The 20,801-nt window shown below is 31.9% G+C and overlaps 1 protein-coding gene across 3 annotated transcripts; it reads left to right on the plus strand.

Moving 5' to 3' along the window:
• Positions 1-688: 688 nt before the first annotated feature.
• Positions 689-18,200, plus strand: LOC127718485 (baculoviral IAP repeat-containing protein 3-like). 3 transcript variants are annotated; one of them, XM_052224531.1, is made up of 9 exons: positions 689-946; positions 1,800-2,396; positions 6,528-6,614; positions 8,751-8,897; positions 10,947-11,081; positions 11,566-11,744; positions 12,425-12,590; positions 13,070-13,195; positions 14,356-18,200. In XM_052224531.1, exons 2-9 carry the CDS (start codon positions 1,835-1,837, stop codon positions 14,553-14,555), a joined length of 1,602 nt encoding a protein of 533 aa, XP_052080491.1. In that variant the 5' UTR covers positions 689-946; positions 1,800-1,834; the 3' UTR covers positions 14,556-18,200. The 3 variants fall into 3 exon arrangements, with proteins under 3 accessions (XP_052080491.1, XP_052080499.1, XP_052080508.1); XM_052224539.1 differs by lacking the exon at positions 6,528-6,614; XM_052224548.1 differs by lacking the exons at positions 689-946; positions 1,800-2,396; positions 6,528-6,614; positions 8,751-8,897 and having other exon boundaries at positions 8,998-11,081.
• Positions 18,201-20,801: the final 2,601 nt, after the last annotated feature.

Genomic DNA, 20,801 nt, shown 5'->3' on the forward strand with positions numbered 1-20,801 from the left:
AATTAGTAGGGCAGGCAACATACATTTCCCAAGAAAAATCATGATTTTCCTCTGAAATTCCAAAATATGTATTGCTATGTAAAACTGTAATTTCAGCGCCTGTATCCAACATAGCTTCGATCAATAGCCCATTAAGGCTTATGGGAACTTTTATGGTTACTGAATTCACTCTGTCCATTTGGATATCACAATAACTTGATTGTCCTCTGCTGGTCACAATCTACATTTTCTTCATAGGAATCAATACCACAGTAAAATTTACTTGTCCTATATAACATGCATAAGACTTTACCTCTGTTCTCTAATTCGTTGACAGCTTTTATAAGGCTAGTGGTATTATATTGAATATATAAATATTATATTATATGAATATATATAGGTGTGAACTGGGTGGATTTCAATATCAATTTAAATATCAATGGTATAGATTACATGATGTAATTTCGGTTTATTTGCTTAAATAAGGATTTTATGTTTAACAAATATTTTGTAGTAAAATTATGTTATTTATGGTTAGATAATATCAACCGCAATCCGACTTTTCAGGGTGCCTTATATAGTTTGTTTTGCCACACATGCCTGGGTAGTAGTTGAAATGTTTATTTATAGATGTGTACTTTTCATTGAAAAAAACGTCCCAATTTGTGATTATTGGTTTTTACCTTTATGTAATAATAGATAATGACACACTATATTACAAGGAATTTTGACAATGTCAACAGCTCGAAAGTTTTCGTGTTTAAACATATTTGAGAACAATTTTATGAATATAAAATAAGGAGATTGGTATGAAGCTTGTTTGAAGATGATGAATTTAACAAAATATATAGAAAAAAGGAAATGTTTCGATTATCTCCCTATATCTGATTGAAGATAGGTATATTGTTTTATCGGCGGCCATATTTATGAGTTGTTGATTTCCTCCGGTAAAATGACAACAATTAAAGTAAGTAGTGTATTATATAAGCTAATGCTTAGATTACTAAGAGATGATATATGTATTACTGAAGGGAATTGATATCTCAAAATTAAGATTAAAAATTGTCCAACCATTTCATTGCAGTTATATCAATAACAATCATTGGTACTCATATGGTAATCAACACATCATGTAGGAAGTATATCTATTTCACCAGCAGAACATCAGGATAACTGGCAAGAAGACCCTCATCATATGCGAATATCTAATCTTAATTTTGTTTCGAATTCAATCAAAACTAATCATCGGTTTTAACAAAGATAGCGAAATGACTTCTTCAAAAATTAATTTCAAGGGAGGTAATTAACATCCTTCCTTTTAAAAGACATTTGCTACGATTTAGGCAAAGCATTAGACATGTTAAAGTATGATTTTTATTGTTTCGCACATTTACAACAACATCATATTGAAATAGTTATTCGCTATATACACTAGTTTGGTTAAGTTTTGTAAAAATAAGTTGAAAATCATTCTTATATATTTAGTCTTGCATAACAATCATTTGATTGATATTTGAGTCCGTATGCATGCAACTTTTAATTTGAACTCCTTTTTCGAAATGGTCGCACATGTGCTCATCAAGTTCCGTCATTAAAAATAAGGGATGTCAAAATTGAAAAGCGGGCGGCACTAGGTAGAATCATTTTGTTGACTGATTTGATCCAGAAAAAAAAAACATTCTTATACAGATAAAACGATCACTTGCAGTTTTGTAATTAATGACATGAAATCAATCAGACATGGGAACATCGTCATTATACTAATTATATATAACCGATGTATTTTTGCTTTGCTTTGATGATTTTAATATATTTTTCAGATATTTATTGGATTTTATTAATTGTAAGATCTGTCATGGCATACATCAGCGCATTAGACTACTTTATTTTCCTTTGTTTTCTTTTAAAAATATATTCCCTCATAAAAATGGGCGTTAAATATTGGATGTTTGTATTCATGACTGAACGTCACGTGGACAAAGATGGTAGAATTCTGATTTTTGATATGTACACAAAATTCAAAAAAGGCAAATCGCAGTCAGTCTGTATCCAAATTCGGCCTACATTTAACCTTTACTTTCGAATACATAATTTACTGAGCTATGAACAAAGAATGATCTTTGAATTGGCTAGATTAGAGACATTCAAATCAGCGCCAAGAAAATTAAACGCATGGAGATTAAAATTAGCTAAAGCTGGATTTTATTATACTGGCGATTATCGCAAATATATATGTACGTGTGCTTTTTGTGGATTTTCATATGATTCATGGACAGCGGCAGATGATCCAGAGGATATTCACAGAAGATTGAAACCAGATTGTCCCTTTTTGACTGACAGAGTCAACACTCACAATATTCCAATACATGCTGATGAACGAGTTATACTTCAACGCCGATCTCCAGCTTTCTTGACTTGTAAGTATATTTCTCTAATTCTTCGTCAATTTATCCCTTTCTGCACCCATTGTATAAAAAAATTTTAATCAACGTGTGGTTCGTTTGATCTCAGTTCTTCATTGGTTAAAATCCGATTATGACGTCGAATTTTCTTGCTTTCCTCTGAATTTCTTATTGTGACGGCATGAAAAAAGGCGACCATGCCTGATGACGTCACATAGAAAGAACACATCTTTTTGCAGATCATTCAAAAGAAGGACTAAGTTTGCCTGCATATTGTTTGAAAATCATTAGAGAAACAGATTCCACCACCAAATCTCGTGTAATACGATATTTATCCACTCTCGACAGTTAAATTTTAAATATTTAAAACGCTCGGCGAGCCTCGCGTTTTATATTTGAAATTTAACTGTCTCGAGTGGATAAATATCGTATCACATTCGATGCAGTGGTAGAATCTATATTTCTCTAATTAATTCTTACTCGATTTATACTTTTCCCCGACCGTTTTATTACCTTTTTATAAATATAATGGCTTTGTTTTTTGTTTGATGTCAGTTCTGTATTGGTCAAAATTTAATTATGACGTTAAATTTTCTTGTTTTCTTCTGAAATTTCTATTGTGACGTCACGAAAAGGGAAACCATGCCTAATGACGTCACATGTAAAGGACAAATCTTTTTGCAGATTATTGATAGTTTGTCTACACATCGTCAATAAATCATTAAAGAAACAGATTCCACCACCAAAGCTCGTGCAACACGATGTTATTCAAATTTCGACATTTAAATTTTGAATATTTTACAAACACACACTGATTGTAAAAATACACGTAAATATAGAATAACATTAATTATAACAAATAAGACAACAATTCCGTTAAGCCCCGTGTCAATGAATACGAACTGGTTAGTAGAATAGTTGGAAATATTTACAAGCATATAAATCATGCAAGAAAATTGCATTGCCTTTGCTTTAATTTTTTGAAATATATAAAACATGTGAATTCTTTCAGAGAGAAATATTATCATGTAAGAATCAGAATGCCCTGAATCCCGTTCGTCTGGGAGCCGTTTTATCCATTTTCAAGTTTTACTCGGATCGTTTAGTTTGACCAGAAGCATGATACGTTATAGTACTCGCAGGATGTCGTTTGAGAACACATATTCACATGTAAATAGAATAAGGAATATTATAGTAAATGACTACCTTAATTGGTAGAATAAATCACTAATAGTCAAATATTTTGAAAAACGTAATATTGATACTCTCATAACAATCTCGGCAACGGCTAAATACGGCAACGTGCCAAATAAACCAAAATCTTCTAATATTATATATTTATAAAATCTGATGTCATTGCAGAGAATGACAATTTGAAAAAAGCATTGCTAACGAAAGCTTCAAACTAAATCAGAAACGGAGATGTTGATATAGGAAACATTTACACCCAGGAGTTTTCAGTCCGTGAATGAACTGTTAACTTCAAACATTACGTTAAAACTTACACTACAACTAAAATGTTCATTCTGTAATTAGAAATTCTCTTTGTTTCTATTAAACCAGCGCTCGAATTGTTTACTCTCAAGTTAAAAACTAAAATTCAAGGGAGACCCTAATACCTTAAACTATTTTTAAATAATATAATACAGTGTTCATGTGTAGATTAATTTCATGGCATATCACTCCTGAGAGGAAAAGTTATATTTTCTTTAAAACTTAAATTGATATTACCGTGTTTTTTATTGTTTTTATACGACCGCAAAACTTTTGCTTTCGTATTATCTTATGACGGTGTCTGCGTCGTCGTCGAAGACATTTGTCGTAAGAAAACATTTTGGTTCAAAGACAATAACTTGAGTATAAGTGTATGGATCTCTTTGAAATTTTAGCACACGGTTCCATACCACAATGTGAAGGTTGAAATTGATTTTGTGGGTTATTGTCGTGGCTGTTTAGTAATTAAGGGCCAAAAAGGGGCAAAACGGGGCAAACAAAAAACAAGCATTTTACTGGTTCACAGACAATAACTTGAGTATAAGTGTATGGATCTCTATGAAATTTTAGCAAACAGTTCCATATCGCAATAGGAAGGTTAGGATTTATTTTGAGGATTATTGCCGTAGTAATAGTTTAGTAATAAGGGGTCTAAAAGGGGACAAAAACAAGAATTTGTATACGTGTATGGATCTCTATGAAGTTTAAGCACAAGGTTCAATACCTGAACAGACCTATGATTATCCAGGATTTCCTCTTTAGTAAGTGTCGTGGGGGTATATGTTGAGTTTCCAAGTTTATGGGGATGTCTTCGTCGGCATCCCAACACATTTGGTTCGAAGACAATACCTTAAGTATTAATGTATGGATCTCTATGAAATTTTAGCGTAAGGTTCCATACCATACTAGGAAGTTCGGGACTGATTTTGGGGGGTATTGTCGTAGCCGTTTTTGTAATTAGGGGCCAAAAAGGGTCCAAACACAAGGATTTTCACTGTTTTATAGACAATAAATTGGTTCGCAGACAATAACTTGAATATAAGTGTATGAATCTGTATGAAATTTTAGCACAAGGTTCCATACTACAATAGGAGTGTTGGGATAGATTTATGGGGATATTGTTGTAGCTGTTTAGGGGCCAAAAAGGGGGCCAAAAACAAGCATTGTTTCTGGTTTACAGACAATAACTTAAGCATAAGTGTATGGATCTCTATTGAATTTTAGCATAAGGTTCCATACCACAATAGGAAGGTTGGAATCGATTTTTGTGGTAATCATCGTAGCATTTTAGTAATTAGGGGCCAAAAAGGGAAAAAAAAACAAATATGTTTTCTGGTTCACAGAAAAATAACTTGATTATAGGTGTATGGAGCTCTAAATTTTACCACAAGGTTCCATACCACAATAGGAAGGCTGGGATTTATTATGGGAGTAATTGCCTTAGCTCTATAGTAATTAAGGGCCAAAAAGAGGTCAAAACAAGCATTTTTCTTGCTTCAGGACAATAATTTGTGTCTAAGACAATGGATCGCTTTGCAATTTTACCACAAGGCTCCTTACCTCAAAAGGAAAGTTGTTATTGATTTTGGGAGTCATGGCCCAATCCTTTTCATATTTTAGGGCCGAAAAGGGGCAAAATATAGAGTATAATGCTATATATAAAAAAATATGAAGCAAACCCCTTTAAAAACTTAGCTAAGTTTGTCCATCAATAAACACATAAATTGAATTCTTGATGTACTTGGATATGCTAAATCTTGCCGTGTATTTAGATTTTGAATATTGGACCATAATATGTAAAAGTCCAATTTCAAATTTTCAGTTCTTTGACCACATTCATTCAGTGTCAGAAACCTATGCTGTGTCAAATATTAAATCACAATCCAAATTCAGAGCTGTATCAAGCTTGAATGTAGTGTCCAGACTTGCCCAAACTATTCAGGGTTCGATATTTGCGGTCGTATCCAGCTGCTCTCAGCGGAGCATTTTAATTATTTTGTGTTTCGCTTTTTAAAAAAAAAATGTTGCACCTTTATCGCAGACGTCCAAACCTAGCATGTTTGTATTGATATGAGTTAATTCACAGCAGTCTTTTAGCGATTAGAATTCCTTTCTGGCTGATGAATAAATAGAACAGGTTTGATTGAAATGTTGATTCGGTTGATTTGGTTTTGAAGCATTTTACCATTGTAAAAGATTATTTGTAAAACCTAAAGTGTCTGTTCAAATGAGAATCGTCGTATCATTTTATACATATTTAATATACGTGCGTCTGGCGTACAAAATCATAAGTCTGGTATCTGTAATTAGTTTTCTTACAATGTTTCTCAAGAATGGTTTCCCTGTATAGAGGCAAGTATCATATGACTTACAAATTTTAGGGTTGTTCCTGTTGACCTTTGACCATGATTTAAAATAAATTGCACCTGACACCTTTTCGACTTTCGTCCGAGATGAATAGAACATCTTATATGTTTTCGACTTGTATAAATATACTGTATATCCCTTATAACTTATTTAGATAGGATGCTTTTATCAATGTTGAGTAGATAAACACATATAAACAAACAGAAGCCGTTTAAGGAATACATGCATGTGAGCTTAACAAATAAAACATTTCTCAAATAATCCATTTATACTTTTCAATTTAAGCTTCCTCTGGGAACGTTCAGTATTCTGCGGTAGTTACTGGTGGTCATGTTTCACGATTTCAGACAGGGGGATATGCCTATGACTTAGGTAAGCAGTTTATGTAAAATAGTCACTGATGTTGTCAACATCAAGTGGCAAGAAAGTCTTGTTTCAAACAGCGTGCTACGAAGCACCATCGGTTCTTCAGCAAACATGGCGTCCTAAAACTAAGCTATACATCTCTGTTTTACAAGTATCACATGGTTTATAGCCACTGTAATGCAAATTAACATTGATAACATCTATATGACATGACATATCAATGATTCGGTAATTATCTGTAAATTTGCTCTTGATGCATTTTGCAGTATTCGAAACTATTGGTGTTTTTCTACCACATACATAGATCGATTTTGTCGCATTTGTCATAACTTCGGAATTTTTTGTCTACATCGGTCTCTAATTTCGTCCTTGATTTGGCCTTCGAACTGTTTTGATTCGAGCGCCACTGGTGATTTTTACGTAAGTGAATCGCGCTTCTGGTTTAACAAACTATAATCCTGGTATCTATGATGAGTTTTTCTATTACACAACTTAATTCATTGAATAGAAAATTTTTAAACTATAACATCCGACTTTTATTGATATCACATGCACCATACAAACGCTAAACTATTGTTTATAAGTTAAACATTGAAATAGACATAAAGAGAAACAATATTTCTCTAAAGGTACTTACTTTAGCCTACGCGGATTCAAACTTTTATACTTTTAAAGTTATATGATATGTACATTAATTTATATTACAACCAAAAATGTTATAAACCCACTGGTACTCGAGTGAACGGTAAAACCAAATAAGATTAATGAAGATTTGTAGATAAGTATGTTTAACTTTTTAAACGTCGCATAAGTTTAAAAATCTTTAAAAAAACAACAAAAGTTTCAATATTTTTCTTCTAATTTTAGAAAAAAAAAGATTAAATTTCAACTTTCCAATCTTATATATAGAAATGTCGTGTTTGATACAATGCTAAATTGATAAATTCGAAGATACAAAGCTAATTTAAAAATTCGAAGATACAAACTTTAATTGAAAAATATAATTATTCTATATTTGACATAACTCATTAAAACAATTTAACAAAAAATATTTTTTTGAAAGACATTTTTTTGAATACAAGAAGATTATATGAAAATCTAAATCGAACATTTTCTTGATAGATATAGAAAGTTGAAATAGTGAACCAACGAAATCATACACACGGGACGAACTCTTAGTCTACATTTTGAAGTCTTTCAAAATTTGAAACCGGTTTCTATTCAAGATATTATTAAAATTATTAATATACACGTACGCTCAAGTAATAAAAAGATTTATAATGTTTTAAATACTAGCAGGTATTGATGATAGTTTGACAGTGACGAAAGCTGTTAAAAATACAATTTTTACGTAAATGTTTTGTTGGAGCTTTATACATCTTTAAATACCTCGAATTACGTCATAAATGGAAACATCAAAAAAGTGTTGCGAACCAGAATTATGTAATCTAAATTTTTCTAAACCCATTTTTTAAATGAACTGTTACTTTCTAAGCTGGTTTGCCATTCAACCAAGACAACAGATCATTGCACTATCGACCATGTGGACGCAAAGTAAATAAGAGCTTACGGACAATTGAGATGTCTAATTATAAAAACGATAAGACGATTGGACAATCTACATGTGACACCGCAATTATAAACTAGGCCGTTGGTTTTCTCTTTTAAATAGTTTCACATTTTGCATGTCGAAATCCTTGTAAAGCCGACTATACGTTATGAGTTTTTCTCATTGTTGAAGGCCTATAATTGCTTACTTCCGCTTCATTTTGAATCAGGTGGACAGTTGTCTCATTGACAATAATACTACATATCTTAAAATAAAAAGATTGATTATTTATTGACAAAAGGTAAACTTTTCGTATTTCAATATTTTCATAACTTTGCATAATATGCAGGCCAAAGGGTATAGGAATTCGGGCAAAAAAAAACAACAGAAAGCTGTAAATTATTTAATATTTTTCACAGATTTAACAAAATAAACTCGCACATTAAAAATACGTTGAGGATTCTTATTTTTCAAAATAGTAACTGTGCACAGATTGCAATCAAAACATATAGAAACAACTGGCAAGGATTTTTACAGATTGTGCTAATATTATCGTGAATAATGATGAAATATACACAACAATTATTTTTTAGACTTAACGACGGAAGAGATAAATAGTTTTGTCAGGCAAATTATACAAGACTTACAACCTAGAGAAGATGGACAAATTTCAAATATTTCAGATAGAGAAAATCGACGAAGGGAAGGTCCATCTAATTATACAAAAACAACTTCACCAGGTATACTATTAACACAAACTAGGTTTCCCTTGTTTTCCAACCTAAACAAAAAGGGTGAAATACCATTTTTACATATATAAAGTAATAATTTATTATAGTAATTTTAATATATTTTCTTTTAGGGATAGCAATACCTTTGATGTTGAGGATCTAAGTTGTTCTTAAAAATACAGTCACCCATATGACATTATATTTGATTAAAAAAAACACCTGTGAAATGAGATAATCTTTTCCCCGCGGTTTCCATGTATTCAAAGCATTGCCAAATATTGACTCTAACAGTTTCTAATTCACATTAATTTATCTTAAAACGATTTAACTAAAACACACTTTAACAAAAATCCAAATTATTTACCAAAGAGAAGATTATGCATATATGATTAGAGTTTAGATAGATAAAACTTGAATTAAATATCTAAATCTTCTAAATTACGCTTTAATTTTCCAAACTACAATTTTGGATAAACCTTGAATGTTTTATTTAGGTGGACATAATTTTGCCTTCGAGATAAAATACAATTTTTGACTTTTTTTTTCGTTATACGGTATTAAAACTGATTTCGCATTTTTTATTTAGTTTTAATTATTTACGTTTTGTGCTGATGTTACATAAAATTAAAACATTTCCTGTAGATTCCCACATACATTTTACAATTTCTTAGTTACCTCCCCTTTATCATGTTTATACCCGAAGTTAAAAAGTATTAGAATGAGCAAAAATATTTTATCTTTCTAACATATTAGTAATTATAAGATAAAAACACACACTTTTGGTCATGTAAGTGAAAATTATTATTTAATTTAGTAAATTCCTGCATCGTTTGATGACTTGGTTGAAAATCTAGACCTAATATACTATTTTACAATCCAAGATGGTAAAAGACTCCCATACCACCTTAAAATGTAGTTTATATCATGATGTTGCAAAAAATAAATTTAAAATGTTATTGCAAGACATTGGTTTGAAATTCTACAGTAGAAAATAAGCATCGACATTTGTAGCTCCTATATTTTATAGCTGTGTGAAAAAAAAAAAATCATATTTTCATTAAAAAAACAACTCTGTAATTCAGGAGGTATTCCCTTTATATTTGTGTATGACATGTAATTAAAGTTAGTGGTTGATATTGTTACATGCTTTGTTGTTCAAACTGGAAAAAAGAGATCTGTACAGGAAAACAGATAACTCTTTCATAGTCAACCCATATATTCTCGGTTTTGAAATGAAAAGAAAAAAATATGGATGTTCCGCACAAAATCTATGAAGACGGATGAAACAAGTCAATGTCTTGCTACAATTCAGTAATATCGATCCTAAACGTCAAGGTATACATATTTTACTATTTTACAGTCAAAACCTGCACTTAAATTATCAAAATGCAAGTCGAATTAAAAATTTTACAAAAGTGCCTGTTTAGAATGTTTATATCTGAAGGTTTTCCAAAACAAATGAATAGCGACTACATTTTCGTCTTTAAAAAAATAAGGCACAAATTATAGCTTTTGATAAAAGTATTACATAATTTTCTTAAAGATCAGTGAATCTTTTGCTTGGCAGGTATTACTTGTAGTTTTTTAAAACTTCTATTGTAAATATGTCTTATAAAAAAAAAATAGAAAAAGTAGAGCAGTTCGTCTAATTTTTGATTTTCTATTGATTAAACAGTAAAAAATTCAGCTCCTTCCCAAGCATGACAAACATGCGTGTAATCTCAGTTACGGATATGATTTTTTACAGTTACCAAAATCATCTTTATTTTAGAACCATTTACTTCATCACTAATTTAATACCTCTACGCAACAAACTTTATCAAGTTTTGTTTCCGATTAAGATATACGATGGACGCCGCTAGACACAAAAAAAATCCAAAATGCTGGTTTCTTATTTTTACAAATTTAAAGAAAATTATGTTTGCCATATTTTTCGTCTACTTTCTCAGCAGTTACGGGCGTCAGTTAAAAAAATACAACAGTGTCTCTGATAATTAAAAATCATTTTAAAACGTAGATATTGTTTTCATATTTGTTATATCTTACTTATGCCACCAGTTTCTGAAGAGCACGATAAACCTAAGTATCCAGATTACATAAACAGATCAGCACGGCTCGATTCATTTAGAAATTGGCCGATACATCTGACACAGTCTCCGGAAGAAATGGCCTCAGCGGGGTTCTTCTTCACAGGTAAAATGTAATTTTAAAGCAATAGTAAAAAAACGTCTAATATTTTTCTTTTTAATTCAACCCGTTGACTGAAATACCTAGATCCGTCTCAAATGTGTGAAATAATAAACGCATAAATAATCATGGATGCAATATACATTTCTTATATATTTTTTTTTCTCGGGTATGCTCGAAATAAAAAAAAACGATTTAGCTAAAAATGAGCTTAAGCTTAAAATTTGCAATTTTTTCTAAACAAGGTATATTTTGACATCCTACAACACATGGGCAAAATAACCACCAATGGCTGGGAACGTGTTTTTGACTGGTTCAGCCCTTCTTCGAAAAGCCACGTTTAGCCTTCTCACGCGAAAGGTCACTGTTGTCGATAGTCAATGAAAATTGCGATTAACTTAGCATTTAAACAACTTTAATACGTCATTCGATGTCGTCAACTAAGCTGTTTTGCAACCCATCATATAAATGTTTTTTTGATTTACGATAGATGCAGCAGATATTTGTCGGTGCTATTTCTGTGGAGGTGGATTAAAAAACTGGGAACCAGATGACCAGCCCTGGATAGAACATGCCCACTGGTATCCAGACTGTCCTTTTGTGCGACAGTGCAAAGGAGATGACTTTAAAAATATTCAAATGAACAGAAATTTACTCATTGCAATCACTGTAAGTTTATCATAGTAATAAAGGTTAGTTTTCAAGAATTTATTTGAGTGGAAACCCAGCTTACTCGGTCACAAACTGACTTAAGTTTTTGATGGAACGACCGATTTTACAAATTGATTTGAAATTTGAAAAGATAATAAAAGGTGTGAAAATAATATTTTTTCTTCTTATTTCCATTAATTGCAATGACAATAATTTCACAGATCAAACATGTTAATTATCTAATACTTACAGAATTATTTCACTTATGTAGGAATTCGTATTCGTGATGTTATCAAAAACGGGTTTATACACGTATAAACTTGTTGTTGTTATGGCGCTTACCAATGAAACAATACTTAACATACAACATTGGAATAATTACAAGGTGGAACATACTCTATTTACTTGGTAATGTCTTATGAAACCATTTGCGTGTACCATATTTGTTAAAACTGCGAATTTGACAAAATCACTCTAGAAATGAAATTACTGTACCAATGTTGTCTCAATGTTGATTTCATATGCTGTTTTGTTTTCAATTTATTTCTGCTATGTACATGTACAGGAATATTAGAGATCAGGTTCTGGTTGAAGTAATCTTAATAAAAATCAATGTATTTAGTTACGAATCATTCACATGTACGAATGTTTAACGCATTTTCAATTACAAAAAAGTACTAAATTCTATCTACTTCTAGGATGAAAACGATCGACATCTAGATTTGACAAGTGACACCATACATTCTGTAACAAAGAATACTGATTTCAACAGTCACTCAGCTATCAAGTTGGTCTTAGAAATAGGATTTGAAAAATGTTTGGTAAAGAAAGCTTACGATTTACTGCAAATAGCAGGGCAGACAGGTATTCATGAGATATGACATCTTTGTTTTGATTGTAAATAACATGCATTTGCTGCTACAATAAACAAAACGGGACTGTATTAAATGAAATTAAAAACGAGACAAGACCGAAAACATGCAGTAATTCACCCTCCATCATACCACACGCAAAACTTAATAACAGCGACAAAAACAGCTAAAAAATCATACATATTAACTGCTAGCAGAAACGTTTCAGCGTTGGAAAAAATAGGAACATACCTGGAGAGCAGTAAAGAGTTAAGGAGTCTTTAGCACACAGCATCAACAGGAACTTTACAATGTCTATACAATAACTAGACAATCTAGAAGAGAAAACAAATGCATAAATACACCCAGTCTAACAGCAAACACTAGAACTGAGGCTTTGGCAATACTTGATCACAAAATAGCAAATTGAATTATTCAATAACACAAGTTAAAAATAACCATATGTATGATACAACATATGTTACTTTGCAGAGATTAATGCAACAGAACTTATTGAAGCCATATTCCAAATAGAGAGAAATGAAACAGAAAATGGGTATGCCACTTCAGGGGCCACACTCAGTTCAGAGGAAAATTTTTCACGACACTTCCAAGAAAGTAAATATATTTATCAATCTATAGTTGATTCAGATCTGAGATGTAAATCACATTTTCATAGTGAGGAATACATGTTTTTCTTCTGGTAGTTTGCCTTTAATAAACGAATTATTGCTTTAAACTAGAAGACCTGTTGGTGACCTTCTGCTGTTGTCTGTTCTATGGTCGGGTTGTTGTCTCTTTGACACATTCCTCATTTCCATTCTCAATTTTATGTCAACGGGTACTCGAGTATTGCTCGGTAGTATCAAGTATCCAATACGAAAATGATAATCGACTATTTGTTTTCCTGTTATCACATTGTCTTCTTCTTGTTATAAGATTGATTTTCTTAAAAACGCCACTCTGAGATTTATATAGTAATCATAGCTAAAATGCGTTTCGTATGTTTTTGCACATTGTCCTTTAAATACCTCACAATTTATCTTCCATTTGAAATTCTTTAAACGAAGTGTTGACATAAAACCTGTTAATTGCCAGCTGTGTAAAGTAAAACTAACGTATTGTGGTGGAACTGCAAAGCGAAACATCCTTCCGACTTACAATCTCAGCAGCAAAACGTTAAAACGGACAGTCAGGCGCATCTGTGAATTCTAACCAACACGCCTTTGTTGGTGTGTTTTCTTAACGATAACAAAATACTGTTTAGCTAGCTATAAAACCAGGTTTAATCCACCATTTTCTACATAAGGAAATGTCTGTACCAAGTCAGGAATATGACAGTTGTTTTCCATTCGTTAGATGTGTTTGAGCTTTTGATTTTGCCATGTCATAAAGGACTTTCCGTTTTGAATTTCCCTTGGAGTTCGGTATTTTTGTTATTTTACTTTTTGTTATATAGTTTAACTTTGTAATAATATATATTCAGTTGGTGTTTATTACATAATTTATAAGAATAGTGTTTACTTAGTTAGTACATGCATTAAATTGGATATTGATTATTCTATTCTGAATAATTCTTTGGACTATTACATAGTAGTCCATAAGACAAAAACCCATAAACTGTAAAATATGTTCAATTGTATGTCTTTCAATTTTGAAGATATTTTTCAGTGCCAGTATTATTTAACCAATCTTTTTGTGGTTTTTGTCCAAAACTTGTATAAATGATAATACACTATTTCTGGGGAAAAAAAACGATTTACATTGTCTTATTTTAGCATCAGCCAGAAGTTTGAAAGAAGAAAATCAGAATCTGAGAGATCTTCAAACATGCAAGATATGTCTAGAGGAACAAATATCTATTGCATTTCTACCTTGTGGTCATCTTGCTTGCTGTGAAAACTGTGCGCCTGCGCTTAGAAAATGTCCAATATGTAGAGCATCTATTAAGGGGACTGTAAAAACTTATTTGAGTTAGGAAAGGGACGTCTTAAACAATTTGGGACTCTTTACAAATGTGTCAAATAAATGAAAAATGTAAATACCGCCAAAATATTGAATACAAACAGAAGAGATGTCCTATACGGGTCAACCCAAACGCAACAAAGTGAATGAGAGTGCATGTATTGAGGAGAGAATGTTACAAATAACTTTAATGAATCGAACTTTGACAAATCTAGTATCAAAAGTAGTTGAAATGAATACGAGAGTTGTTGACGTCGAATATACAATTAAAAACTTCAAAAGCAGATGTGATGCGAGTGATGAACAAATGTCTCATTTAAGAAAGGAGAATACCGATCTAAAAAGAGAAGCTAAAACAAATTAAGACTCATGCTAATAACAATCTAAAAGGAATTAGCGACGCCATGGACGATTTTGAGCTAAATCACGAGAACAATATTAAAGACGTAAAGATAGTTGAATTGTCCACCCGATAAGACTTAGCAACACGTGATCTTACAGATTACACTTCGGAGCTTAGACGACAAGAAATAAAGACAGTCTTTAATGACGCAAAGTTATAAAATGACATACTACCCAGTCCCATTATCAAACTGCAGTTTGGAATTTAATGGTTTGTTTGAAACCGAAGGATAAAACACTGACGAAGTGATTTGAATGGTTTTACACTAGTCATTTTTGGGGCCCTTTATAGCTTGCTGTTCGGTGTAAGCCAAGGCTCCGTGTTGAATGCCGTACTTTGACCCATAATGGTTTACTTTTACAAATTGTGACTTGGATGGAGAGTTGTCTCATTGGCACTCGTACCACATCTTCTTACATATATATGTTAAATGTTGAAGATAATTTAATAAAACCAATAGGACAGCAAACACAAGCAAGCGCTTCTGTAATTAGTCACCCAATCTCGTGTATTCCACCATTGCCATCTTTCACATCAGGTGTCATGAACAATGCCGTATAACCAGTTCATACCAGCATATTTCCAACAGACAGTAGACAGTTACCTAAACCCGAGAATTGTAACGCAAATGCACAGAGGGGTTGTACATGTGTACTGTTCCTGTGACTTTTAGCTCTGTTAACTAACGCTAATTAAGAATTCATTGTATTTGGCATGTCATGTAAACGAAAAATTGGGAAATTCCATTTTGAATAATGAATATGTAGATTTTACTTCTTAACTGCCACAAACTCAATCAAATAAAGAAATACATGACATTACCGCTAGTATCAAATTAATGACAACCTCTAATTCAAAACCAAACACAATTTCAAACATGTACCAGTGAAATGATTTATTTGATATATTGTTATGCATTCATCTGACTTAGTACACAAATTTGATGTTAGATCTAATCAAATATGGCAATGATATGAGAATACTTGGTTATGAGAGTGGATTTCAGGAGTATAGTTTTATTAAGAAGAATAAAGAATGCTAGGAGTAGTTCATAGGTCAGATTGGGCCATATTACACGATGAGTTATACCGATTGGGTACGGCCATAAAACATTCAAGCAACAAGCCTCAACATTATCAGTTGATTCGAAAAATAGCAGGTCGAACAGAAACCAAGCAAATACACAAAAGGATTGTGTTGAAAATACTGCGAAAGTGGTGTGTGTGCTTCCAAAATGTGCAAACCTTAAACACCAATGTGCTCACTTAGGACAGAAACATGCTACAGAGATCGTAATAAACGATCATCAGGTACAGTATTTAATAAAAACTAATTTTCCAACTCCAGATAAAATGAATTTTTTTGGTACATACTTACAGTTTTATATTCCGGAACTAGAAGAATTTTTAATATAAGGATTTTCAGTAGGCTTAAGGTTAGGTGCTACTACTGGTGTCAAAATATCGTTTCTGACATGTAAGAATCATCAGAGTGCTTTGAATCAATCTGAAATTGTCAGGGAAAAAATAGAAAAGGAAATTAAGAAAGTGTGGTTTATTCGCCCCCCTTTCCTCATTTAAATTTTTTCCCCGTTCCGTCTTGTACTGAAGATAGAATTGGGTCAATATCATATCATACATGATGATTTGTTGTTTCCTAAAGGCAACTCTGTCAATTTGTCCATTCCTTCTGAATATACTTCAGTATCTTATGTCAACATAGAAAATGTCATAAAGTCAGTTCAAAAGGTCATAAAGCCCTGATGTCACGAACGAACGTCGAAATGCATTGCGTTTATTGTCCATCTATCCAAAAGATGATCATTTAATAGGCTTTACATGGAATGAACAATACTATTGTGATACTTGTCTCCTAAATGTGTCGGTCTTCATCGTGTCAGATGATTTTGTTTTATCATTAAAGCAAATAGTACTGCTTGTGAATAGGCCTTGAACTCGTTTTTGAAGATATGTAAGAATTGAAGTGACCATGAAAAAAACGGTTACCTACTACAGTTTTAACCATTGATGAGATCGAAATTGATTCTAATGAAATGATAGCAATGTTCCCATCAGAAAAAATCGAAAATAGTACGTTGAAAGGTACGTCTTTGACCATGACATATTATAAACAAAGTGATCTGCATCCTAAAACCATTTATATCCCGATTTGTGCAGAAAATATGGCGTGTGCAATTACAGCTGTCCTTACATAATTGTTACAGTTTGGTCATACAAATGGATCTTTGTTCCTATTTAAGTCTGGAGCACTAGTAACACGCTTTTATTTTACAAACTCTTTAAAATCGGCTTTGTCGTTCATTGCTTTAGACACTAGGTACTATAAAGCAAACAGTTTCAGGAAAGGGGCTGTGACTTCTGCTGCAGCTAGAGAAATTCCCCTCTCCGTGATTCAAGGTAGGGGCAGATAGAAGTCGAATGCGTTTATGAAATATATCTGGATGTAAAATTTTAAAGGGGCATTAGCTACGAGATATAGAAAAAAAATTCTGATTTGTTTTTGTTCAATCATTAATTAAAGTGAAATAGTGATATAATAATTCGGTTTTAGCAGGCAGTTTAGTTCAGTTTTGTCAAAATAAGCAAAGAAATATCACTAATGAATTATTCACTGGCCAGTGAATAATTTGACCTCATTTAATCCGTACTCATGTGAACTTCAATTGAACGCCTTAGCTAGAGATGGGTTACGCATGAACTAGGCGTGTTCAGCTATTAGAAAGAAAAGAATGTCAACATTGGAAGTGAAACAAGGGTAAACCATTTGGTTGACTGATTCGATCTACAAAAACTCATTCTTATACATGTAAAAACGATTATTAACATATTTTCAAAACCAATAACATGAAATCAAACACAGACCTATAAAATTCCAATTGCACGAGTTCGCTATCTATGTATATCTATGTTTATGTTTATATCGGGTTGAATGATCGTCGGCAGTCTTCGGAGGTCACCTCGATGGTTAATCAGATGGCGTCTAAACTAAAATTATTTTGTATTACCCTTAGAAGTTATTGTATATATGTATATATGTTTTTAGTGAAGCAGATTTTTCTCCACCTTTTCTATTCTTTGTCATTTTTTCAATTGATATGATTTTAGTTGATGTAATTTCGTATTGATTATGAATTATAATTGCATATTAATCATGAACTTTTATGTTAAATGTTTATTTGCAAATTGTATTTTATTTGCATTTTATGATTTTGAATAAATTACCTTAATTCGTCAATCTTGTTTTTATATCATATAGCGAAATAAGCTCAGACTTTGGCTTGTTGTATTTATAAGTATGTTTATGGTACGTATCTGTCTGTCAGATCTAAAGTCTATTTCACGAACTTATTAAATGTTAAGACTGTATCTGCTTAAAAGAAACAAAAACTTATGATTTTAATAACATTTATATACAAGGTAATAATCGAAAGTCAAATCAAATAGTTGAAAGGATGTCTAAAGTGTACCATACAGTTCTCAACAATTGGTATGTTTCTACCCAATGTTTAGATCTAAATCGTTCTTAATCTATATAAAAATTGTGAATAATTATAAATTTAACAGGAAACAATCAATATCTGCCATTAAAAACTAAGAAGAAATCAAGAAAATTTAATAACGCTAATTATTTAAAAGTAATAAACCATTTATTACTTTAAGGCATATTTCTTAATTCTAGTCTGTCTATTGTCCAAATTCCCAATAATTACTTTTGAAATATGTTTATACATTTTGAGAAAAGATCTATATATTGGAAGTAGTTGAAAAAGAAAAACTCCAAAGTTGGGAAAGTGAAAACATGGAATTCGAGTGTCCATATATAATCACTCTGTCGATGAACTCGATGCATGCTTCACTTCCGTTTTCTGGAAATACTATACATGCTATAAGGGCTGACATTTCAAACATAGTTAACCGTTTTGTATTTGGAGAAGAAAGTATTATTGAATTAGACTATTTTTCTAAATCTCCAGTTGTGACTTTACAACTCTGTCACATGTCTGCTAAATCAAACGTGGAAATATACATAGATAGAGTTTAATTGAATATTTTTACTACTAAAATTGAGCCATTCTCTACAAACTTCATCCATGTAACAATTGCATTTGTTTAAATCTCGGAACCAAAAATACTTAGTTTGAATTCTTATAAGTGAGGATAATTTAGTTTCAATATAAGAAGGATGAAATCAACTGCTACTTGATGGACAACACACTTCATTTCCAAAAAAAAACGATATAAAAACTTGTTGGCAATAATTCATCACTGATGAATTAATATCGACAAAAGTATATAATGATGTATGTTGTCTAGAACCCCAAAAAATCTGTATTTTCTGACCGATATAGATTACTACCCATAAGATAAATAATTCAAAAGTAAATGTGTCACAATGTAAATTTAGTGTTTATTTGTGTGAAATCATCTTTCGTCTGTGCAATCCATTTCAGGTCAAAAGTAAGTATTAGCTTTCAAAAAGCTTGCCTTATTTCATCATATATTTAACATGAGCAGAATTTTTTGTTAATATAGAAGTTAGTGCAACCTCTAGTGTAGAGGAAGGACTTTCGTTTGGGTAGGCTTAGATTGTGTTCTACATGGAAATGTCAGCTTTTGTGTTCCTTTCGCTTTAATTTATTTTATCCTGATTCATGTCTGAAAAAGAGTTCTTTAAGGTTTTATACAAAAGTCTCGTTTACCCTAATGCTTTAGATTCAAGCAACAAAATGTTATTTGAAATGACAAGGGAAAATATTTCACTGTCACAAGTTATTTTTTATTATGTTTTTGTCATAAATTGATTTTCGGAAATGTTTGCCCTAAATTAAAAAGACTGTATGCTGTTGGTTTAACAATATATTTAAGATGAAACTGAACAAGTATTCGGGGCATGAAGCCCTCCTCCGGGTGCGAGATTTATCTCGCTGTGTTGAAGACCCATTGGTAGCCTTGGGCTGTTTTTTGCACTTTGGTCAGGTTGTTTTTTCTTTGACGCATTCCCCGTTTCCATTCTCAATTTTATTTGTTTTAATATACAAACAAAATCATCATGGTAAATATTCGTGGTCTACAACAAAAAAAAACTTAAATCATAAAAATTGCTACGATGAAGACAATCTCCTAATTTTTTGTTGTTCTTATAGTATTTGGATTTTTTTGTACCTGCGTCGCCGTAGAAGGAAGCCGATCTAGTAACCGCTTGACTCCGTCCGTCCATCCGAAAGAAAAAAAGAAAACTAAAGATTTCTTGGCTTCTGTGAAAGGGAATGATTTAATATTTGGTCTGCAGCTTTATAATGATGAGTTGTAGCGAATAAGCAATTTTTACATCTGCCATGTCGCCACTTCCTGTTTGCCGATAGTTTTCAATTTTACAACACTCATTGTACTAGTAAAATTTACGTCAAAGTTTTTCCGATTCATAATGAAGGGAATTAGTCAATATTTAGTTTGCTGCTTGATAATGTTGCTTTGTAGCGAGTAAGCAATTTTTGCATCTGCCATTTAGCCACTTCTTGTTTGCCGATAGTTTAAAATTTTACAACACTTATTGTACAAGGAAAATTTTCGCCAAAGTTTTCTCGGCTCCTATTGAAGGGAATGCTATTCCTTGTGCAGCTTTTTATGAAAGGTATTCTTTGTGCAGCTTTTTATGAAAGCTATTCCTTGTGCAGCTTTTTAGGGAGGCTTTAACCTGTGCAGTTTTTTAGAAAACTAGTATTTTACAATTACCACGATGCAATTTACTTACATTCAAACGCAGTGGACGTCAACTATTATTGAATATTTAATATCTTCACTTACATACATAATTATTTCCTGCATATTGTTTGGA

The sequence above is a fragment of the Mytilus californianus genome, unplaced genomic scaffold (assembly GCF_021869535.1).
Source record: "Mytilus californianus isolate M0D057914Y unplaced genomic scaffold, xbMytCali1.0.p SCAF_1, whole genome shotgun sequence".
NCBI lineage: Eukaryota > Metazoa > Mollusca > Bivalvia > Mytilida > Mytilidae > Mytilus > Mytilus californianus.